The following is a 25,368-nucleotide window of genomic DNA, read 5'->3' on the forward strand; positions in this document are numbered from 1 at the left end:
GAGCCGTGGGTGCGTCCTGGGCATTGCGACACCAGGCTACGGCTCAACAGGTGTGCCAGGCAGCTACCTGGTCGAGTCTGCACACTTTCACCAAACATTATCAGGTGCATACCTATGCTTCGGCGGACGCCAGCCTAGGTAGAAGAGTCCTGCAGGCGGCAGTTGCCTCCCTATAGGGGAGGGCTGTCTTGCAGCTCTAACATGAGGTATTCTTTACCCACCCAGGGACAGCTTTTGGACGTCCCAATCGTCTGGGTCTCCCAATGGAGCGCCGAAGAAGAAGGGAATTTTGTTACTTACCGTAAATTCCTTTTCTTCTAGCTCCTATTGGGAGACCCAGCACCCGCCCTGTTGTCCTTCGGGATTTTTGGTTGTTTTTCAGGTACACATGTTGTTCATGTTGAACGGTTTTCAGTTCTCCGACGTTACTTCGGAGTGAATTTGTTTAAACCAGTTATTGGCTTTCCTCCTTCTTGCTTTTGCACTAAAACTGGTGAGCCAGTGATCCCACTGGGGGTGTATAGCCAGAAGGGGAGGGGCCTTACACTTTTTAGTGTAATTGCTTTGTGTGGCCTCCGGAGGCATGCTATACACCCAATCGTCTGGGTCTCCCAATAGGAGCTAGAAGAAAAGGAATTTACGGTAAGTAACAAAATTCCCTTCTTTTTTAATATATATGCATAAAATAATATTAAATTATGGTATTTAATTAATTTAATTGTCGGACTCTGTGTGTGCATAAAGGGACATATTCCAATATTATAAAGTAAAAAACGCATGCATTTATTTTGTCCAAAAAGCATGTTTTGTGCAGCTAAAAAGCTGGTAAAATGCTGGAATTTTGATGTAGAATGCGTTTTGACATTTCCCATTGCCTCCAATGATAGCAAAACGCAGCCCAAATGGCAAAAACAATTGACATGCTGCTTCTTTAAAAGCTGAGTTTTTGCCCAAAAATATGCAAATTAAACAGAGCATTTTAAACTGCAAAGTGCGCACAAGAAATCCCTATTTCCCATAGGCATTTCTGGAAAATCAAAACGCATGCCTTTTAGCATTAAAACGCTGCAGTTAAAAAACGCTGCGGAAACGCAGGTAAAAACGCAAAGTGCGCACATAGCCTTATACTTAGTAACTGGAAACCCCTTTAGTAATGTGTGATGAATAAAAATTTAAAAAAAATTATACTCCATAAACTGGTCCCACAACACGGATTATAGAGGACTGGGGCCGGTTGTGGAGGTATACATTTTTTTTTTTCCTACACCTATTGTTGGATAAATCTTTTAATTTATTTATCTAAATGCTGAAATCTGTGGCTCATTTTAGTGTTGTAATTTGGCTCCAAAGTTAAGATTTGCGGGGCTACAGCTGTATATACATACACTATGTTTTGGGTTTTTTTGGCTTGTACATCGGATTTCTTTGCTGCAGTATATTACTTTTTGGAGGTCCTGTTTGGCGTACAAGCCGTCACATTGGCCACGTAGGCAAAGCATTTAATAGAGAGCCATGGCAGTGAGTTACTTCAATTCAGGTTTATGAACTTAGAATAGAATAAAGGAACTCCCACCATGTTTTTCTGTGAGGAGGTTGCAGTTGTCTTTTTGGAGGTGGAGATTGCCTGTCAAATATTGATGGATCTGCCATAGTATTTAAAGAGGATCCGTCTCAAGGTCAAAAGTGTTCAGATTTTACTCTTATTTTATTCCTGCTGCTCCCCTGATTATTCTATTTTCCTTTCCAGAAATATGGGCTTTTTCTATGTAGTGCCAATTTTCATGATCTTTACTAAGAAGGCGTGGCCAGCAAGATAATTATGCAGAGCAGCCTAAGTACACGCCCCCAAAGAAACCTGTGAGCACCGTCCCCTTGGAAAGACCATCAAAACTTGCATTAGATAAAAAGGCCCATGTATCTGGAACTATATGGCAGATTAAAAAAAAACAAACAACAAAACAGAATATTCAGGGTGCAGCAGGAATAAACTAAGGAATATTGCAAAAATGTTATAACTATAGGGACTTTTTTTTTATTTCTTAAAGGAAAAAAATGACAATATTTATTGCTGAAGCCTCCGGAGGTTACCGCTAGCAGACCTTCAATCTTCTGTAATGTTGGACTGTTATTCACTTTTAGGGTGTATTAAAGGGACTCTGTCACCAGGTTTTTGCTTCCCCTTCTGAGAGCAGCATAATGCAGAGACAGAAACCTTGATTCCAGTGATGTGTCACTTACTGAGCTGTTTGCTGTCATTTTGATAAAATCAATGTTTTATCTGCTGCCGATCTAGCAGTTATACAGAGCTCATGAATATGCTGGACTACCTGCAGCACGCCAAGTAGTCCTGTAATGATAATCTACTGCTGATTAATCAGTGATTTTATCAAAACTACACTAAGCAGCCCAGTAAGTGACACATCGTTGGAATCAGGATCTCTATCTCTACATTATGCTGCTCTCGGATTAGGTGGCAAAAACCTGGTGACCGATTCCCTTTACCACATGTTAGATTACCTCTCTGTGGTAATTTTCATAGAAATGTTAAAAGTAGGGATGGGTGATCCCCCTGATGGTCGGGATTGGGGAGACACGGCCGATCATTTTGTAAAGATCGGGATCGAGATAACACGATCTTGCGTCCCAATCACTGATCTTTGACTTTACAGTTATGGGATGGGGCGGGGGGGGCTGTAAAATAAGAATACAGTTAATAATAAACATTGTCATTATACTTACAGGTCCCGCGACGCGTCCGGCAGACTGTCTCCCGCCGCTTCTCCTTCCGAGTACGATCATTGCTGTGCCGCCCGATAACAAAAGGACCTTCCATGACGTCATAGCATGTGACCAGTCACGTGTGAATGTCGTTTTATCTCATTGGCTACAGACTGCTCACATGACTATGACGTCATGCTAGGTCCTGTCAGTGCATCTTGCCGGTACGCGGTGCTCGTCCGAGCATCTCAGTACTCAGTATAGTCGGCGAGCGCCGTGTACTGGCGAGATGGTCGGGCACATGGTTTGTATAGAGCGCATGTCGGCGCTCTTTACAGAGTCAGCCCATATGCAGGGATTAGCTGCCACACGCCGATGAATAGCGGTGTTGGGAATCAGGTGATCAGAGATCACCGTTGCTATAGTAACCCGCCCGTCAGGTTACTATGACAATGGTGGTAGCGGTGATGTCACCGCTTACCAACCCGCAGCCTCTGCTCACTCATTGAGTGAATAGACAGCACGGAGAAGAGCAGCGTTCTTCCTCCCCTGTGCTGTGTGATATCACAGAGCTAGATTGGTTAAAGAAGACAAAAGACCAGGGTCGTGGAGGGGTGAGAGGGAGTAATAAATAAAATAATTTTTTTTAACCCTTTATTGGAGATTCTTAATGGCTGGGTCAAACTTGGCCTGACATTAAGAATCTCCGGCTTAATACTAGCTGGTAAAACAAACCTGGTATTAACCCTTTATTACCCAGCATGCCACCCGTGGCTATATATATATATATATATATATATATATATATATATATATATATATATATATATATATATATATAAATATACACACACACACAGCTCTGGCAAAAATTAAGAGACCACTGCAAAAGTGTCAGTTTTTCTGATTTTTCTCTTTATATTTTAAAGTAAAATGTAAATTGTTATTTTATTCTATTAACTACTGACAACATGTCTCCGAATTTCCAAGCAATACATTTTTTATTTATTTTCTGAAAATACTAGTTTATAGAATAAGAGAGCAATTTATATTTTACTATTTTACTCAAAAACATAAAGAGAACAATCAGAAAAACTGAAAATGTTGCAGTGGTTTTTTGAATTTATGCCAGAGCTATAATATATATATATATATATATATATATATATATATATATATAGATAATACATATACATTTTATATATATATATATATATATATATATATATATATATATATATATATATATATATATATATATATATATATATATATATATATATATATATATATATATATACTGTATGTACACAGTATATAGTTGCATAAAAATAAATAACTAATTTAAAAAATGACGTAGCGCTCCGCGGTATTTTTGATTCTCAGAGCAGATAAAGTGGACGGCTACAGGCGACTACCCCCATCTGCCTCGCTTTACCTGACTGGCAACCAAAATATAGGGAAGCCCATTAATTTATTTTTATTTAAAAAAATTATTTAAAAAAAATGCGTGGACTCCCGCTGTATTTTGATCGCCAGTCAGGTAAAACCAGGCAGCTGGGACCTGGGATTCTCGGCCACCCGCAGCCGCCCCTGGAAATGGCGCATTGTTTCTTAGCGCCATTTCCAGGCACTTTACCCGGCTCGTCCAGTGGCCCGGATGGCGGTGGCACGCTGGGTAACAAAGGGGTTAATACCAGCTTTGTATTCTCAGAGGGTACTAAGTCCAAAATTCATGGTGTCACGCCAAATTAGACATGGCCACCATGATTTTTTAGTAAACAGTAAAAAAAACAGAACACTGAGAAATTTTTTTTTATTAGAAATAAAACAAAAAAAACCCCTTAGAGACTCCATATTTATTATAAAAAAAATCCATAGTCCAACATAATCCACAGGTAGAGCCATGTCAGCTTCATCACTCTGTACAGACACAGTCTATACACAGTGAGAAGCACAGAGAGCCAAGTCAGCTTTGCTACATCGATTGTACAGAGTGAGATGCAGCCTGTCAGTGAGGGGAGGATTGCACTTGTGTCTCGCATGGGCATCACCCCGCAGTGACAGGTCTCAGGACAGAAGCACTTCAGCTGCATGGTAACATACGCAGCTGACCGCTCCTGTGGGGAGATTGTGCGCTGTGATGCGACACTCGCACAGTGACAATGAAAGTTCAGTTACCAGGACCTTCGATGACGTCATAGTCATGTGACCAGTCTGAAACAATCAATATTCACACCAGACGGTCACATACTATGACGTCATTGAACGTTCTGCAACTCACTGCTGGTTACCGGCGGCACAGCAATGATCGGACTCAGAAGCAGGAGCGGCCGGGACTCTGCGGGATGCGTCGCGGGACCTGTAATGACAATGTTGTTGTCGGGATCGTGTACACGATGACTATGTGATCGGTACGATCCCTGATCTTTACAGATTGGGATCGCCTATCCCTAGTTAAAAGTTAAATTTTAAGAGAGTTTCTCTGTGCTAATCTAACAAGTCATTCTGAGAAATCGGATCCCGGCATACACGCGATCTGTATACTTTGCGGTCATATACTAACACATCATAGTTTTGCTGCAGAAATTTCTGCCAGTGTCCCATTAATCTGGATTGGTCTGATAAGATTTCATGTGCTTGTCATCAAAACAACCCCATACAGATAATTGGAGCAAATTTTTACGCCCAGATATTTCTGCCGCCAATCTGCCATGTGTTATATAGACAGACATTGAGCCACTGGTCTCCAATTTTATTCAGGATAAGTGTGAATGAGATTTTTGTGATATTTTTAAACTTTATCAATTTTGTAACTTTTCAGTCGGAGGTTCCATGCTGTCTCCACATCTGTAGTGAAAATGTAACTGATGTCTGTTCATTTTTCTCAGGGCACAAATGGGTCTCAGCTCTGGGACACAGCATTCGCAATCCAGGCATTCTTAGAGGTAAAGTATGTTAACTACTAGCAGTTGCACTTGTGCCTCATCACGGGTACATTTTCTTAAGATTTCATTTTTTTTTCCACTTACACTACGTGAAAAACACAAAAAATCATGCAAGAGCCCATATTTTTTATTTCAGTTTTATAGATTTCTATATGTACTAGCTGTAGAACCCAGCACTTCCCAGGATAGTAACCAAGTGTCTCTGTCCCACTCCCCCACACTCCCTCTCCATCTTTGTCTGTCTCCTACTCCCCCTCTCACCACTGAAATCGTATTAACTGACACATGAACAGCCTTAGGCCGGAGTCACACTTGCGAGTGCCTCGTGTGTAACTTGCGCGAGTCTCGCATTGCATCACCCGGCATGGCTGCACACTCTCCTTACAGGAGCGTCTCAGCTGCATAGAGATACATGCAACCGACCCGCTCCTGTCAGGAGAGTATTCAGCCATGCCGGGTGATGCAATGAGAGACTAGCGCGAGTTACATGCGAGGCACTCGCAAGTGTGACTCCGGCCTAATACTAAGAATTTCCTTCATTTCCTATAGCAACCACTCAGAGCTCCATGACCTGTAACAAAATAGAAGCATACCTGTGATTGGTTGCTATAAACCACCCGATAAATATCCAGGGTAACTGTCAAAACAGCCAGTATATTGCCTCAAACATCTAAATAGTTTCTGTGTGTGTCTTTCTGTGTGTGTCTTTCTGTGTGTGTCTTTCTGTGTGTGTCTCTTTCTGTGTATGTGTCTGTTTGTATGTCTTTCTGTGTATTTGTCTCTTTGAATGTCTTTCTGTGTGTCTCTGTGTGTGTCTCTTTCTGTGTATGTGTCTGTCTGTATGTCTTTCTGTCTATTTGTCTCTTTGTGTTTGTCTCTTTGTGTTTGTCTCTTTCTGTGTGTCTCTTTCTGTGTGTCTCTTTCTGTGTGTCTCTTTATCTGTCCATAATAGTAGTCTATAATAACAGATCCGTTCCCAGCTCTATTGACTTGAATGTAAGCAGGTTTTTTTTGACGAATAACTGTAAAGCGCGGGGTTAAATTTTCCCCTCAAAACATAGTCTATAACGTTTCCTGAGTCAAATAAGGTGGCTGGGCAAAATTTCGTGATTATAAATGCAACGGATATACACATACATACACTCAGCTTTATACATATTAGATACATACAGTATATATAGTGTATTGCATATATTTATATTTTTTTTGCTCTCTGTTTACAGGCTGGAGCACACAAGAAAAAGCAGTTTGAGAAAACTTTAGAGAAGGCACATGAATTTCTTCGTATTACACAGGTGCAGTTTTGTAAAACCTTAAGGGGAGCTGTAAGCTGTGTGAATGCTATGTACGCCTTTAAACACTTTTTTTTTAGAATTACTATTGCATTTGATGTTCTTTTACAAATAATAGAGTCTTCCAGTTTGATTCATAGAGCTTGCAGGTAATGCTGCAGTGACGGCTGCTTGAGGTCATTTTGCCACAATTCCCTTGGATGATCTGACATATCTTGACGCTAATCTCAGATCAAATATGACAGAACACAAATAAAGTGAACATAAATCAAGAATTTGAACTTCGATTAGCTGCAATGGAGGTCAAGGATCTTGTCTGTTGGAATAAAGAACGAATGTTATTGAGCAGCCTGCACTGCCCTATACAACGTGCAAGCTCTACAAGCTAAACTGTAGTACATTTTTCATAACAAACAGCTACAACTCTTTTTTATCTTTCTTTTTTTTTAAGAAGTACATGCAATGGTCTACTCAAAAATGTTCATAGCCATTACACTTTTATGTAAAAAAAAAAGAATATCTGGTAAAGTTTTTAAATATTATACTTAAAATACTTTGTAGTCTGTTATTAAATTGGGGTCACAGCCAGTTTTGCCTTTTATGAAAGAACTTTTTTATTTTTACTTTTTTTTATTGTTGTGGTTTACAAGTTTCAAGTTTTGTTTTTGTGTTTTGTTTTGTTTTTGGGGGGGATTGGCACTGTTATATGAGGGCTTTTAGTGGGATCAGTTTGTTTGACAGTTGACAGTGGCATCAACTTTGGGTACATTTAACTTACTTATAAACTTTTATTACCCTTTTAAAAGAAGAAATATAAACAAAACAGCAATCCTGCAACTTTTTTTTTTTCTTACATTTGGTATTCAAATAAAACGTGTTTAAGCTGTGGGATTAAAGTTGTCTCCAACCCCACGACATGCAGCAGGATCTCAGCTGTGCACAACTCCTCTGCCTGTGCCACCCCTAAAATCTAATGCCGGCGTCACACGGGACGATCTATCGTGCGATCGCATGAGTGATCGTACCCGCCCCCGTCGTTTGTGCGTCACGGGCAATTAGTTGCCCGCGGCGCACAAAGTCGTTAACTCCCTGTCACATGCACTCACCTCCCTCCCGGACGACCTCGCTGTGGGCGGCGAACATCCTCTTCCTGAAGGTGGAGGGACGTTCAGCGTCACAGCGACGTCACACAGCGGCCGCCCAATAGCAGAGGAGGGGCGGAGATGAGCGGGACGTAATATCCCACCCACCTCCTTTCTTCCGCATTGCCGGTGGGACGCAGGTAAGCTGTGTTCATCGTTCTTGGGGTGTCACACGGAGCGATGTGTGCTGCCTCAGGAACGATTAACAACCGGAGAAACGACTTTTTGAAAATGAGTGACGTGTCAACGAGCAACGATAAGGTGAGTATTTTCTTTGTCGCTCCATTGGGAGACCCAGACAATTAGGTGTATAGCTTCTGCCTCTGGAGGCCACACAAAGTATTACACTTTAAAAAGTGTAACCCCTCCCCTCTGCCTATACACCCTCCCGTGGATCACGGGCTCCTCAGTTTTATGCTTTGTGTGGAAGGAGGCACACATCCACTCATGCATTCTCATACTTAGTTATATCGGTTGGAAGAAGAGAGGGCCCCCACGGGGCCCCCGGCATGTTCCCTTCTCACCCCACTATGTCGGCGGTGTTGTTAAGGTTGAAGTACCCATTGCGGGTACAGAGGCTGGAGCCACATGCCGTCTCCTTCACCATCCCTTATGCGGCTCTGGGAGAAGTGGGATCCTGAGCGGTCATCCATTTGCTGGGACCGTGCTCCATCCGCAGCCCCTGAGGGAACCTGCCGGACCGGAGCCTCTTCAACCTCAGGGACCGGGCCCTGCATCTTAAAGGTACTCCGTGTCCCCATAGGGGACTGTGCAGGGAGCGCACCTTCTTCCCGGAAGCCGCGGCAGTTGCTGAATTGAGGAGGCCGGTGGACTTCCGCGCCGACCGTGCCTGCTTGTCAGGCGCGGCCTCAAATTTAGTCCCCGGCTTCACCGCGGCCTAGTCGCGAAAATCCCGCCCCCGGGCCTGCCTGTCAGGGGTAAGGGCGGGATTACCAACATGACGTCGGATGTGAGGGCTGGAGCATCCTGCATGTCTTCCTCCCCCCTCACTGACCACTGTGGGGACCCCAGATTCCCGCTCTTTGCTGGCGCCGGCCACGGCCCCACTCCTCCCCTGAGAGCTCCGGCAGCCATTTTCTGGCATTCTGCCGGTGGAGGCTTCTCAGTGAACATCTCTGCAGCTCCGGGGGATCCACGGCAGGGAATCTGGAGGACACACTCCGCTCGTTAGCGGTCGGTAAGCCACACCGGTCACCCGGTGCTGGTCCCCCTAGGGTGCCGGAATAGATACATATATATATATAATAGATATATATATATCTGTTCGGTCAGGCTGTATACCCCTGTCCCATATACCCTCAGTGGTCACTCTCCTAGGAGACAACAGCATGTCGTCCACAAGGAGCAAAGCTGCTAAGGCACAGGTTTTTTTCGCGGCCTGTACCTCTTGTGGGGCTATGTTACCTGCGGGTTCCACCTACCCTCACTGTGAGCAATGCTCGACTCCTGCCTCGCTTGCTCAGCCGGAGCCTCGGGCACTGGTGGGCCCCTCGGCTCATGTAGACCCCCCCTGCTCCCCCTGAGCAGGCTGTAGGGACAGAGTTGGCCTCTTTTGCTGAGAAACTCTCTCAGTCTCTTTCTCAATCCATTGCACTGTCTATGGACAAATGGTCTTCTAAGCTACTTGAGGCTTTGCAGTCCAGACCGGACCTTCCACAGGCCCCGGCCCCTGTTAGCTCGTCTCCCCCAGGCCCCTCTCGGTCCGCGCCGCAGCGCGCTCCCAGGTTGGCCCCTCGGTCTCAGGCGGAGGACTCCTGCCCAGACCGCAGTCCTAGACCAGCTAAGCGGTCTCACTGGGACTCTTCCCCGACTTCCTCTCGCTGCTCGGGATCCCAGCTTGAGGACTCTCTGGAAGACGAGGCGGACGTGGCAGCTCAGGGCTCTGACCCTGACGTCGCCCTTAACCTTGATACACCTGAGGGGGACGCCTTAGTAAATGATCTTATCTCGTCCATCAACCAGGTGTTGGATCTCTCTCCTCCGCCTCCTCCTGTAGAGGAGTCGGCGTCTCAGCAGGAGAAACACCAGTTTCGGTTCCCCAAACGTACGCGCAATACGTTTTTTGATCATTCTAACTTCAGGGATGCTGTCCAGAAGCCCAGAGCGGTCCCGGACAAGCGCTTTGCTAAACGTCTCACTGACACGCGTTACCCCTTTCCATCTGAAGTCGTTAAGGGTTGGGCTCACTGTCCCAAGGTGGATCCTCCAGTCTCCAGATTGGCGGCTAGGTCCGTGGTGTCTGTTGCAGATGGCTCATCCCTGAAGGATGCCACTGACAGACAGATAGAGCTCCTGGTGAAGTCCATCTATGAGGCCACGGGCGCGTCTTTCGCCCCGGCCTTTGCAGCCGTGTGGGCACTCCAAGCAATCTCGGCTTGTCTGACTGAGATTAATGCTGTCACACGGAATTCTGCTCCGCAAGTTGCGTCTTTGACCTCTCAGGCGTCAGCCTTTTCGTCCTACGCCATGAACGCCGTCCTGGACTCCACTAGCCGTACGGCGGTAGCATCTGCTAACTCCGTGGCAGTCCGCAGGGCCATGTGGCTGCGCGAATGGAAAGCAGACTCGGCCTCCAAGAGGTTCTTAACCGGTTTGCCTTTTTCTGGCGACCGCTTGTTTGGCGAACGGTTGGATGAGATTATTAAGGAATCCAAGGGAAAGGATTCCTCCTTACCCCAGGCCAAACCTAAGAGACCTCAACAGAGAAAAATCCAATCGAGGTTTCGGTCCTTTCGTCCCTCCGCCAAGTCCCAATCCTCTTCGTCCAACAGGCCGGAGAAAGGCCAGAGGAACTCCTATGCGTGGCGGTCCAAGTCACGCCCGCAAAAGGCCGCAGGAGGCACTGCCTCCAAGACGGCCTCCTCATGACTCTCGGCCTCCCCTAGCCGCATGCTCGGTCGGTGGCAGGCTCTCCCGCTTTGGCGACGTCTGGTGGCCACATGTTCAAGACCGATGGGTGAGAGACATTCTGTCTCATGGTTACAGGATAGAGTTCAGCTCTCGACCTACGGCTCGTTTCTTCAGAACCTCTCCGCTCCCCGCTCAGGCCGACGCACTTTTTCAGGCAGTGGATGCTCTAAAGATAGAAGGAGTTGTGATCCCCGTTCCCCTTCAGGAACGTGGTCGCGGATTTTACTCCAACTTGTTCGTGGTGCCAAAAAAGGACGGGTCATTCCGTCCCGTTCTGGACCTCAAGCTACTCAACAGACAAGTGAGAACCAGACGGTTTCGGATGGAATCTCTCCGCTCGGTCATCGCCTCGATGTCACAAGGAGACTTCCTAGCATCGATCGACATCAAGGATGCTTATCTCCATGTACCGATCACACCCGAACATCAACGTTTCCTGTGTTTCGCCATCGGGGACGAACACCTTCAGTTCGTGGCATTGCCTTTCGGCTTGGCGACAGCCCCACGGGTTTTCACCAAAGTCATGGCATCCGTTGTGGCGGTCCTGCACTCTCAGGGCCACTCGGTGATCCCCTACTTGGACGATCTCCTAGTCAGGGCCCCGTCTCGGGTGGCGTGTCAACAAAGTCTATCCGTCGCTCTGGCGACTCTACAGCAGTTCGGGTGGATCATCAACTTCCCGAAATCCAAGTTGACACCGACCCAATCACTGACGTACTTTGGGATGGAGTTTCATACCCAGCAAGCGTTAGTCAAGCTTCCGAGCGACAAACAGCTTTCTCTGCAGGCAGGGGTGCAATCACTTCTTCGGAGTCAGTCACACCCCTTAAGGCGCCTCATGCACTTCCTGGGGAAGATGGTGGCAGCTATAGAGGCAGTCCCGTTCGCGCAATTCCATCTTCGGCCACTCCAATGGGACATTCTCCGCAAATGGGACAAGAGTGCGGCTTCCCTCGACAAGAACGTCTCTCTTTCCCTTGCAACCAAGACGTCACTTCAGTGGTGGCTCCTACCCAATTCTCTGTCGCGGGGAAAATCCTTCCTACCCCCAACCTGGGCTGTGGTCACCACGGACGCAAGCCTATCAGGTTGGGGAGCGGTTTTTCTCCACCACAGGGCTCAGGAAACCTGGACTCCGATAGAGTCATCCCTTTAGATCAATATCCTGGAGATAAGGGCAGTATATCTAGCCCTATTGGCTTTTCATCGGTGGCTGGAGGGCAGGCAGATCCGTATCCAGTCGGACAACGCCACTGCCGTCGCCTACATCAACCACCAAGGCGGCACTCGCAGTCGTCTAGCCTTCCAGGAAGTCCGACGGATTCTGCAGTGGGTGGAAGCTACAGCCTCCACCATCTCCGCAGTTCACATCCCGGGCGTAGAACACTGGGAAGCAGATTTTCTCAGTCGTCAGGGCATGGACGCGGGGGAATGGTCTCTGCACCCAGACGTGTTTCGAGAGATCTGTCGCCGCTGGGGAACGCCGGACGTCGATCTCATGGCGTCACGGCACAACAACAAGGTCCCGGCATTCATGGCACGGTCTCAGGATCACAGAGCTCTGGCGGCGGACGCGTTAGTCCAGGATTGGTCGCAGTTTCGACTGCCTTATGTGTTTCCCCCTCTGGCGATGCTGCCCAGAGTACTACGCAAGATCAGGTCCGACTGCCGTCGCGCCATTCTCGTCACTCCAGACTGGCCGAGGCGGTCGTGGTATCCGGATCTGTGGCATCTCACGGTGGGTCAACCGTGGGCGCTTCCAGACCGCCCAGACTTGCTGTCACAAGGCCCGTTTTTCCATCTGAATTCTGTGGCCCTCAACCTGACTGTGTGGCCATTGAGTCCTGGCTCCTAGCGTCTTCAGGGTTATCTCAGGATGTCATTGCCACCATGAGACAGGCCAGGAAGCCAACGTCCGCCAAGATCTATTACAGGTCTTGGCAAATCTTCCTATCCTGGTGCGCTAATAACGGTTTTCCTCCATGGCCGTTTGCCTTACCCACTTTTCTTTCATTCCTTCAATCTGGAATGGACAAGGGTTTGTCCCTCGGCTCTCTCAAGGGCCAAGTATCGGCGCTCTCCGTGTTTTTTCAAAAGCGTCTAGCCAGACTTCCGCAGGTCCGCACGTTCCTGCAGGGAGTTTGCCACATGGTCCCACCTTACAAACGTCCGCTGGAACCCTGGGATCTTAACAGGGTTCTAACGGCTCTTCAAAAACCACCTTTCGAGCCGCTACGGGATGTCTCTCTATCACGTCTTTCGCAGAAGGTGGCCTTCCTAGTGGCAGTTACATCACTTCGGAGAGTGTCTGAGCTCGCAGCTCTGTCATGCAAAGCCCCCTTCCTGGTGTTTCACCAGGATAAGGTGGTTCTGCGTCCTGTCCCGGAATTTCTCCCTAAGGTGGTATCCCCTTTTCATCTCAATCAGGATATATCCTTGCCTTCATTTTGCCCTAATCCAATTCACCAGTGTGAAAAGGATTTGCACTCTTTGGATCTTGTGAGAGCACTCCGGTTCTACGTGTCTCGCACGGCGCCCCTGCGTCGTTCAGATGCGCTCTTTGTCCTTGTCGCTGGCCAGCGTAAGGGCTCTCAGGCTTCCAAGTCAACCTTGGCTCGGTGGATCAAGGAACCGATTCTCGAGGCCTACCGTTCTTCCGGGCTTCCGCTCCCTTCAGGGCTGAAAGCCCATTCTACCAGAGGCGTGGGTGCGTCCTGGGCATTGCGGCACCGGGCTACAGCTCAGCAGGTGTGTCAGGCAGCTACGTGGTCTAGTCTGCACACTTTCACGAAACACTATCAAGTGCATACCTATGCTTCGGCAGACGCCAGTCTAGGTAGGCGAGTCCTTCAGGCGGCGGTTACCCACCTGTAAGAGGGGGCCGTTTTTCGGCTCTTTTTTATCGAGGTATTCTTTTACCCACCCAGGGACTGCTCTTGGACGTCCCAATTGTCTGGGTCTCCCAATGGAGCGACAAAGAAAAAGGGAATTTTGTTTACTTACCGTAAATTCCTTTTCTTCTAGCTCCTATTGGGAGACCCAGCACCCGCCCCTGTACCCTTCGGGCTGGTTGTTCTTTTGTGTACACATGTTGTTCATGTTGAATTGTTCTTTTGGTTCATGGTCTTCAGTTCTCCGAACATCCTTCGGATTGAATTTACCCTAGACCAATTTATAAGTTTCTCCTTCCTGCTTTTGCACCAAAACTGAGGAGCCCGTGATCCACGGGAGGGTGTATAGGCAGAGGGGAGGGGTTACACTTTTTAAAGTGTAATACTTTGTGTGGCCTCCAGAGGCAGAAGCTATACACCCAATTGTCTGGGTCTCCCAATAGGAGCTAGAAGAAAAGGAATTTACGGTAAGTAAACAAAATTCCCTTTTTCTTTGTCGCTCCATTGGGAGACCCAGACAATTGGGTGTATAGCTTCTGCCTCCGGAGGCCACACAAAGTATTACACTTTAAAAGTGTAACCCCTCCCCTCTGCCTATACACCCTCCCGTGCATCACGGGCTCCCCAGTTTTATGCTTTGTGTGGAAGGAGGCACACATCCACTCATGCATTCTCATTTTAGTTATATCGGTTGGAAGAAAAGAGGGCCCCCACAGGGCCCCCGGCATGTTCCCTTCTCACCCCACTACGTCGGCGGTGCTGTTAAGGTTGAGGTACCCATTGTGGGTACAAAGGCCGGAGCCTCATGCCGTCTCCTTCACCATCCCTTAGCGGCTCTGGGAGAAGTGGGATCCTGACCGGTCATCCATTTACTGGGACCGTGCTCCCTCCGCAGCCCCTGTGGGAATCTGCCGGACAGGAGTCTATTCATCCACAGGGACCGGGCCCTGCATCTATAAGGTACTCTGTGTCCCCATGGGGACTGTGCATGGAGCGCCTTTTTCCCGGACGCTGCAGCAGCTGCTGATTTCTGAAGACCGGCGGACTTCCGCGCCGACAGTGCCTGCTTGTCGGCCGCGGTCTTAAATTTAGTCCCCGGCTTCAGCGCGGCCTAGTAGCAAAACTCCCGCCCCCGGGCCTGTCTATCAGGGGTAAGGGCGGGACTGCCGACCTGACGTCGGATGTGAGGGCCGGAGCATCCTGTATGCTTCCTCCCCCCTCACTGATCACTGTGGGGACCCCAGATTCCCGCACTTTTCCTAGCGCCGCCCACGGCTCCACTCCTCCTCTGAGAGCTCCGGCAGCCATTTTTCTGCCATTCTGCCGGTGGAGGATTATCAGGAAGAGCTCTGCAGCTCTGGGAGACCTAAGGCAGGGAATCTGGAGGACACACACCCCGCTTTTTAGTGGTCGGTAAGCCACACCGGTCACCCGGTGCTGGTCCCCTTAGGGTGCCGGAATAGATACGTATTCTATATATATATTTCTGTTCGGCCGGGCTGTATACCCTTTCCCATATACCCTCAGTGATCACTCTCCTAGGAGACAACAGCATGTCGTCCACAAGGAGCAAGAGCGCTAAGGCACAGGTTTTTTTTGCGACCTGTACCTCTTGTGGGGCTATGTTACCTGCGGGTTCCACCTACCCTCACTGTGAGCAATGCTCGACCCCTGTTTCGCTTGCTCAACCGGAGCCTCGGTCACTAGTGGGCCCCTCAGCTCAGGTAGACCCCCCTGCTCCCCCTGTCCAGGCGGCAGGGACAGAGTTTGCAGTTTTTGCTGAGAAACTCTCTGAGTCACTTTCACAATCCATGGCTCAGTCTATGGACAAATGGTCTGCCAAGCTGCTTGATGCCTTGCAGTCCAGACCGGTCCTTACACAGGCCCCGGGCCCTGTTGGATCGTCGCATCCAGGTCCCTCTCGGTCCGCGCCGCAGCGCGCTCCCGGGGTGGGCCCTAGGTCTCAGGCGGAGGACTCCTGCCCGGACCGCAGTCCTAGACCGGCTAAGCGGGCTCGCTGGGAATCTTCCCCGACTTCTTCACGCTGCTCGGGTTCCCAGCTTGAGGACTCTCTGGAGGACGAGGCGGACGTCGCAGCTCAGGGCTCTGACCCTGATGTTGCCCTCAATCTTGATACACCTGAAGGAGACGCCTTAGTAAATGATCTTATCTCGTCCATCAACCAGGTGTTAGATCTATCTCCCCCGCCTCCACCTATAGAGGAGTCGGCTTCCCAGCAGGAGAAACACCAGTTTAGGTTCCCCAAACGTACACGTAGTGCGTTTTTCGATCACTCTAACTTCAGAGATGCTGTCCAGAAGCCCAGAGCGGTTCCGGACAAGCGCTTTACTAAGCGCCTTACTGACACACGTTACCCCTTCCCCTCTGACGTAGTTAAGGGTTGGGCTCAATGTCCCAAGGTGGATCCTTCAGTCTCTAGATTGGCGGCTAGATCTGTGGTATCGGTTGCAGATGGCTCATCGCTAAAAGATGCCACTGACAGGCAGATAGAGCTCCTGGTGAAATCCATCTATGAAGCCACGGGCGCGTCTTTTGCCCCGGCTTTTGCAGCCGTATGGGCACTCCAAGCTATCTCAGCTTGTCTGACTGAGATTAATGCGGTCACACGTACCTCTGCTCCGCAGGTTGCGTCTTTGACTTCTCAGGCGTCGGCTTTTTCTTCCTACGCCATGAACGCAGTCTTAGACTCTACTAGCCGTACAGCGGTGGCATCCGCTAATTCTGTGGCAGTCCGCAGGGCCATGTGGCTGCGCGAATGGAAGGCAGACTCGGCTTCCAAGAGGTTCTTAACCGGTTTGCCGTTTTCTGGCGACCGATTGTTTGGCGAGCGATTGGATGAGATTATTAAGGAATCCAAGGGAAAGGACTCCTCCTTACCCCAGTCCAAACCGAAGAGACCTCAGCAACGGAAAATACAATCGAGGTTTCGGTCCTTTCGTCCCTCCGCCAAGCCCCAATCCTCTTCGTCCAACAGGCCGGAGAAAGGCCAGAGGAACTCCTATGCGTGGCGGTCTAAGTCACGCCCCCAAAAAGCCGCCGGAGGCACTGCCTCCAAGGCGGCCTCCTCATGACTCTCGGCATCCCCGAACCGCATCCTCGGTCGGTGGCAGGCTCTCCCGCTTTTGCGACGCCTGGTGGCCACATGTTCAAGACCGATGGGTGAGAGACATTCTGTCTCACGGTTACAGGATAGAGTTCAGCTCTCGTCCTCCGACTCATTTCTTCAGAACCTCTCCGCCCCCCGCTCGGGCAGACGCACTTTTTCAGGCAGTGGACGCTCTGAAGACAGAAGGAGTTGTGATTCCCGTTCCCCCTCAGGAACATGGTCGCGGTTTTTACTCCAACTTGTTCGTGGTGCCAAAGAAGGACGGATCATTCCGTCCCGTTCTGGACCTCAAACTACTCAACAGACATGACATGTGAGCACCAGACGGTTTCGGATGGAATCTCTCCGCTCAGTCATCGCATCGATGTCACAAGGAGACTTCCTAGCATTGATCGACATCAAGGATGCTTATCTCCATGTGCCGATCGCACCCGAACATCAACGCTTCTTGCGGTTCGCCATCGGGGACGAACACCTTCAGTTCGTGGCATTGCCTTTCGGCCTGGCGACAGCCCCACGGGTTTTCACCAAAGTCATGGCATCCGTTGTGGCGATCCTACACTCTCAGGGCCACTCGGTGATTCCCTACTTACACGATCTCCTAGTCAGGGCTCCTTCTCGGGTGGCGTGTCAACACAGCCTTACCGTCGCTCTGGCGACTCTCCAGCAGTTCGGGTGGATCATCAACTTTCCAAAATCCAAGTTGACACCGACCCAATCACTGACTTACCTCGGGATGGAGTTTCATACACAGTCAGCGGTAGTCAAGCTACCGCTGGACAAACAGCTTTCTCTGCAGGCAGGGGTGCAATCTCTTCTTCGGGGTCAGTCACACCCCTTGAGGCGCCTCATGCACTTCCTGGGGAAGATGGTGGCAGCAATGGAGGCAGTGCCCTTCGCGCAATTCCATCTGCGCCCACTCCAATGGGACATTCTCCGCAAATGGGACAGGAGGTCGACTTCCCTCGACAGGAACGTCTCTCTTTCCCTTGCAACCAAGACGTCTCTTCAGTGGTGGCTTCTTCCCACTTCTCTATCGCAGGAAAAATCCTTCCTGCCACCAACCTGGGCTGTGGTCACCACGGACGCGAGCCTGTCAGGGTGGGGAGCGGTTTTCTTCCACCACAGGGCTCAGGGAACCTGGACTCCGATAGAGTCTTCCCTTCAGATCAATGTTCTGGAGATAAGGGCAGTGTATCTAGCCCTATTGGCTTTCCATCGGTGGCTGGAGGGCAGACAGATCCGTATACAGTCGGACAACGCCACTGCCGTCGCATACATCAACCACCAGGGCGGCACGCGCAGTCGCCATGCCTTCCAGGAAGTCAGGCGAATTCTGCAGTGGGTGGAAGCCACAGCCTCCACGATCTCCGCAGTCCACATCCCGGGCGTAGAAAACTGGGAAGCAGATTTTCTCAGTCGTCAGGGCATGGACGCGGGGGAATGGTCTCTTCTCCCAGACGTGTTTCGAGAGATCTGTCGCCGCTGGGGAACGCCGGACGTCGATCTCATGGCGTCACGGCACAACAACAAGGTCCCGGCATTCATGGCACGGTCTCAGGATCACAGAGCTCTGGCGGCGGACGCATTAGTTCAGGATTGGTCGCAGTTTCGACTGCCTTATGTATTTCCTCCTCTGGCGATGCTGCCCAGAGTGTTACGCAAGATCAGGTCCGATTGCCGTCGCGCCATTCTCGTCGCTCCAGATTGGCCGAGGCGGTCGTGGTACCCGGATCTGTGGCATCTCACGGTGGGTCAGCCGTGAGCGCTTCCAGACCGCCCAGACTTGCTGTCACAAGGGCCGTTTTTCCATCTGAATTCTGCGGCCCTCAACCTGATTGTGTGGCCATTGAGTCCTGGCTCCTAGCATCGTCAGGGTTATCTCAGGATGTTATTGCCACCATGAGACAGGCCAGGAAGCCAACGTCCGCCAAGATCTATTACAGGTCTTGGCGGATCTTCTTGTCCTGGTGCTCTGATAATGGTTTTACTCCCTGGCCTTTTGCCTTACCCATTTTTCTTTCATTCCTTCAATCCGGAATGGACAAGGGTTTGTCACTCGGCTCTCTCAAGGGACAAGTATCGGCGCTCTCAGTATTTTTTCAAAAGCGCCTGGCCAGGCTTCCGCAGGTCCGCACGTTCCTGCAGGGAGTTTGCCACATAGTCCCACCTTACAAGCGCCCGCTGGAACCCTGGGACCTTAACAGGGTGCTAACGGCTCTTCAGAAACCACCTTTCGAGCCGCTGCGGGATGTCTCTTTATCACGTCTTTCGCAGAAGGTGGCATTTCTAGTGGCAGTTACATCACTCCGAAGAGTGTCGGAGCTTGCAGCGCTGTCATGAAAAGCCCCCTTCCTGGTTTTTCACCAGGATAAGGTGGTTCTGCGTCCTGTCCCGGAATTTCTCCCTAAGGTGGTATCTCCGTTTCATCTCAATCAGGATATCTCCTTACCTTCATTTTGCCCTAATCCAATTCACCAATGTGAAAAGGATTTGCACTCATTAGATCTGGTGAGAGCACTCCGGTTCTACGTGTCTCGCACGGCGCCCTTGCGCCGTTCAGATGCACTCTTTGTCCTTGTCACTGGCCAGCGTAAGGGTTCGCAGGCTTCCAAGTCAACCTTGGCTCGGTGGATCAAGGAACCGATTCTTGAAGCTTACCGTTCTTCGGGGCTTCCGCTCCCTTCGGGGCTGAAAGCCCATTCTACCAGAGCCGTGGGTGCGTCCTGGGCATTGCGGCACCGGGCTACGGCTCAGCAGGTGTGTCAGGCAGCTACGTGGTCTAGTCTGCACACTTTCACAAAACACTATCAGGTGCATACCTATGCTTCGGCAGATGCCAGTCTAGGTAGGCGAGTCCTTCAGGCGGCGGTTGCCCACCTGTAAGAGGGAGTCGTGTCGGCTCTTTTTATCGAGGTATTCTTTTACCCACCCAGGGACTGCTTTTGGACGTCCCAATTGTCTGGGTCTCCCAATGGAGCGACAAAGAAGAAGGGAATTTTGTTTACTTACCGTAAATTCCTTTTCTTCTAGCTCCTATTGGGAGACCCAGCACCCGCCCCTGTTCCCTTCGGGCTGGTTGTTCTTTTGTGTACACATGTTGTTCATGTTGAATTGTTCTTTTGGTTCTTGGTTTTCAGTTCTCCGAACATCCTTCGGATTGAATTTACCTTAGACCAATTTATAAGTTTCCTCCTTCCTGCTTTTGCACCAAAACTGAGGAGCCCGTGATGCACGGGAGGGTGTATAGGCAGAGGGGAGGGGTTACACTTTTAAAGTGTAATACTTTGTGTGGCCTCCGGAGGCAGAAGCTATACACCCAATTGTCTGGGTCTCCCAATAGGAGCTAGAAGAAAAGAAATTTACGGTAAGTAAACAAAATTCCCTTCTTTACTCATTCACCGTCGCTCGTAGCTGTCACATGCTACGATATATCAAACGATGCCGGATGTGCGTTACTTACGACGTGACCCCGCCGACATATCGCCCGATATATCGTACCGTGTGACGCCCGCATTACTCTATGCCCTAGTGCAAAAAATTACCTGCAATCTGAATGTACATTTAAGTCTATGAGCTTTTCATTAGTTGATGCTTCACTTGTTGTAGAGTATTGTTTCCGAGCAATATCAGGCCTATCTTACTATTGGGTGACAGATCACATATTTTAGAAAGTTCTTTCAAGTCTAAACAAAGGGGTTGATTAAAGGGAATCTGTCAATAGGTTTTCATTCTCCATCTGAGAGCAGCATAATGTAGAGTCAGAGACCCTGAAACCAGTATATGAAGCTGCTATAAGTGCAAATCACATGCATGAAATATGATTAATGCCATTATGTTGCAGATACCCGATAACCCACCAGAGTACAAGAAATACTACAGACAGATGAACAAGGTGAATATATTATAAAGAAGTTTTCATGGTTAACTAAAGTTTTGCTGAGGGGGCAGGTGTGTTTACCATAAAAATGATATTATATTTACAGACATCTTTTTGCTTATCCAGTAACTCAGCTGTGGATGATTTTAGTTTTGTCCATACTATGACATTGTGATATTTAAAGGGGTTGTCCACTACTAGGACAACCCCTTCCGATTCCTCTTGTTTCCCCCAGTTAAAATAAAAGACTCTGTATTCATCTTCCATTTCGACGTTGCCAGCAACCGCCGTTCAGGTCTCACATGACGTTGTGACATCACGCGAGCACTGCGTCCAATCACAGCCGGCTTCTGTCTCCACACCTTCGGATCAAATGAGTTAATCAACAGGAAGGGACGCTGCAGCTGCTACTCACTTCCTTTTGATTGCTTATTTAGTCTGAAGGCGGGGAGAGAGAAGCCGGCGGTGATTGGACGCAGTGATCGCATAATGTCACGTGAGCCCAAAACCGTGGTTACAGATAGCGCTGGAATGACGCCAGAACGGATGGTGAGTACAGGGTCTTTTATTTTAACTGGGGGAAACAAGTGGAATCAGAAGGGCCTGTCCTAGTAGTGGCAACCCCTTTAAGGTGACCTTTTATTGTGATTCAGGGAGGATTCCCATTCAGCACCCGGGACTATGGTTGGATTGTGGCGGATTGTACTGCGGAGGGGCTGAAATCTGCAATGTTGCTCCAGGAAAACTGTTCTTTCTTATCTGAACATATTCCAAGGAGCAGATTACGGGATGCTGTTGATGTGGTAAGAAACATGCAAATATACAGTATATATGTATGTGTATATATACAGTACAGACCAAAAGTTTGGACACACTTTCTCATTCAAAGAGTTTTCTTTATTTTCAGGACTCTGAAAATTGTAGATTCACATTGAAGGCATCAAAACTATGAATTAAAACGTGGAATGAAATACTTAAAAAAGTGTGAAACAACTGAAAATATGTCTTATATTCTAGGTTCTTCAAAGTAGCCACCTTTTGCTTTGATTAATGCTTTGCACATTCTTGGCATTCTCTTGAGTAGCTTCAAGAGGTAGTCACCGGAAATGGTCTTCCAACAGTCTTGAAGGAGTTCCCAGAGATGCTTAGCACTTGTTGGGCCTTTTGCCTTCACTCTGCGGTCCAGCTCACCCCAAACCATCTCGATTGGGTTCAGGTCTGGTGACTGTGAAGACCAGGTCATCTGGCGTAGCACCCCATCACTCTCCTTCTTAGTCAAATAGCCCATACACAGCCTGGAGGTGTGTTTGGGGTCATTGTCTTGTTGAAAAATAAATGATGGTCCAAAGAAACGCAATCCGGATGGAATAGCACGCCGCTGCAAGATGCTGTGGTAGCCATGCTGGTTCTGTATGCCTTCAATTTTGAATAAATCCCCAACAGTGTCACCAGCAAAGCACCCCCACACCGTCACACCTCCTCCTCCATGCTTCACGGTGGGAATCAGGCATGTAGAGTCCATCCGTTCACCTTTTCTACAAAGACACGGTGGTTGGATCCAAAGATCTCAAATTTGGACCCATCAGACCAAAGCACAGATTTCCACTGGTCTAATGTCCATTCCTTGTGTTCTTTAGCCCAAACAAGTCTCTTCTGCATGTTGCTGTCCTTAGCAGTGGTTTCCTAGCAGCTATTTTACCATGAAGGCCTGCTCCACAAAGTCTCCTCTAAACAGTTGTTCTACAGATGAGAAGTTGTGTCCAAACTTTTGGTCTGTATTGTGTATATATATATATATATATATATATATATATATATATACATACATACATACACACACAGTGTGTGTGACAGTTAATCATGTTTTGTGCTGTACCTTAATAATTGCGAGTTGTTGTAGCTACTTAGCATGAAGAATTCTGATGGGGGATTTGCCACTTATGAAACCAAACGTGGTGGGCGCTTGTTGGAAAGGCTTAATCCATCCGAAGTGTTCAGTACGTACATAGTATTGTATTGTAATAAATACCTGATGAGAAACTACATTCAATACAACATGATCCCTAATGCTTTCATTTACTGCAGGAGATATTATGATTGACTACACCTATGTAGAGTGCACATCTGCTGTAATGCAGGCCTTGAAACATTACCAAGCATGGGACCCGGACTACAGAGCACATGAAATCAGGTATTTTGTCATGCGTTCTTGTTCATAGCCAACTTTACATACTCTCAATGTTCATAAAATGATGTACTGTATATATATTTTCCTTTCACCTTCATAGCAAACTAATTTAGGCCACCTTCACACGCACGTGCCTCCGGTACGTGCTAGGTCCGTTCCCGCATGTACTGGAGACACGGGCACACGTATACCCATTAAAATCAATGGGTATATGTGCACGCACGTGTTCAGCCATTGGCCCGTGCCTCCGTGTGGAGCAGACATGAGCCCATGTGCTCTATATGGAGGCATGTCCGTTTTTCTCCGGCAGCACGGGTGTCACGTGGCTCGCACCCGTACCACACGAATGTAGTGTGGATGCGGTCCCACGTGACACGCGCTGGAGAAACACACGTGTCATTGTAAAAATAAATAAAAACAAATACTCACCTCCACCAGCCCTGCAGTCTCTGCCGCGGCTGTCACCTGCATCCGTCCCCCAGTGAATTTGAACAACACATATTCTTCACTGGGGGCTGGAAGTAGCGTCAGCGGGGCATGGCCTGTGCCGGACACTGTCATTCAGCACCACAGACAGCACCGGAAGAAACAGGTAAGGCGGGACTTTCCGATCTCCGTGTGTTATTACGTATAACACACGGAGAACACGCATGTTCCACAAACACAGCACATGGGGAGCAAACCACCCCTTTAATACGTCCGTGAAAAAAACAGTTCTTTTTTTCACGTGCATGTGAAGGGGGCCTTAAAGGGGTTGTGTGGTCAGAAGATACTGATGACCTATCCTGTTAATTAGGAGCTGTGATGCAGTACCTGGCAGTAGCTGCTACACTTTGAATGAAGGTTAAAACAGCGATCGAGTGTTTGTAGGGTGTATGTTCACCACCGTTCTGATATTGTTGACTTATCCAAAATAAGAGCTCATTCACACGTCCAGGCAATTTGGTCTGATGTCGGATCACGATGCACGGACTCGCCATGGCTCTCTGACACGAGCGTGACCACTTAATATATTTATATGTCGCTGTCACACTCGAGTTGGGAGACGCATGGCCAGTCCATTCATTATAATCCATCATCAGCCCAAATTGCACAGACATGTGAAAGAACCCTAAAAGTCATCAGTATCTTAGGACCAGACTACCCCTTTAAGGATTCTCCATCTTAAAGTACCTTAGAATAATACATTATAAATGCATTTCAGCTTGTAATTGATCTACCGCTAGTATTATCACTGCACTGCCAATATTAGGATTGTGATACTGCATTCACAATATTGTATTTAGTGGCCCTTGTTCGCTTTCCTGTAGGGAAATCAGAGGGCCCTCATAGTGAAACTCCAGTATGCGACTACACCGATATGATTTGGACTTTTTCTTTTTCTTTTTTTGCTCCACTTAGGGAAACTCTCAAACAAGGCCTAGATTACTGCCGAAGAGTTCAGCGTAAAGACGGATCCTGGGAAGGGTAAGTATAAAAGAACCGAGTAATAATTGGATTTTGTACCTTTCTTGTAGAATACATTATGGAACACGACACCATAGGTATAAGCTCTGCCACTAAGGCCTAAAACACTTCCGCAAAAAAAAGTACGTGTCTCACAGTCCGTTTTTCGGGTCCGTGTTCCGTTTTTTTGGGGCGTTTCTCCGGTACGTATGGCATCCGTGTGATGGCGTATGCGAGCCGTGTGTGCGTGTGGAATGTCCGTATTGACATAAAACACGTACGTATGCTGTCCGTGTGCTGTCCGTTTTTAAAGGCCCGCATTCTTACCCAATTAACGTTGTTAATCATTCATCATGAGATCCTGGTGTTTTTGTTTGCCATCACTGATAGATTGGTAACAAGTGTTTCAGATTTTGTGATTAAAAACGGACACGGACGATACGTGCTGAACACGGACATACTCCGTGTGCGGTCCGTGCAGGCACGGACCCATAGACTAAAGCAGGTCCGTGCCTGCGTGCTGCCGGCCAAAAACGGACATGTCGTCCGTGTAGAAAAGCGCACACACGTACTTACCACACGGACACATGTTCCGTGTGATTTTACGTGTGTGTGCCATCTACCATTGAATTACATGGGTCTCCGTGTCTCCGGTACGTGCAAATACGTACCGCACACGTACAAAAAAAACGGATGTGTGTTGCGGGTCTAAGAGGATGAAATATATCTTGGAATCCGACTCTACAAATGTTAGGCCTTGCGCTCACTAGAAAATGGTATTTTCTTAAGAAAATTCCGCAGGCAA

General features: G+C 48.5%; 1 protein-coding gene across 1 annotated transcript in view; it reads left to right on the top strand.

Moving 5' to 3' along the window:
* LOC142245106 (lanosterol synthase-like) overlaps positions 1–25,368 on the top strand; it is a 116,387-nt gene that overhangs the window by 60,589 nt on the left and 30,430 nt on the right. The window contains exons 12-18 of the mRNA XM_075317435.1: positions 5,610–5,666; positions 6,890–6,961; positions 20,894–20,944; positions 21,583–21,732; positions 22,830–22,926; positions 23,015–23,120; positions 24,519–24,584. Of these exons, the coding sequence (XP_075173550.1) occupies positions 5,610–5,666; positions 6,890–6,961; positions 20,894–20,944; positions 21,583–21,732; positions 22,830–22,926; positions 23,015–23,120; positions 24,519–24,584 (599 nt within the window). The remainder of the gene's footprint in view (positions 1–5,609; positions 5,667–6,889; positions 6,962–20,893; positions 20,945–21,582; positions 21,733–22,829; positions 22,927–23,014; positions 23,121–24,518; positions 24,585–25,368) is intronic.

The sequence above is a fragment of the Anomaloglossus baeobatrachus genome, chromosome 7 (genome assembly GCF_048569485.1).
Source record: "Anomaloglossus baeobatrachus isolate aAnoBae1 chromosome 7, aAnoBae1.hap1, whole genome shotgun sequence".
Lineage (NCBI taxonomy): Eukaryota > Metazoa > Chordata > Amphibia > Anura > Aromobatidae > Anomaloglossus > Anomaloglossus baeobatrachus.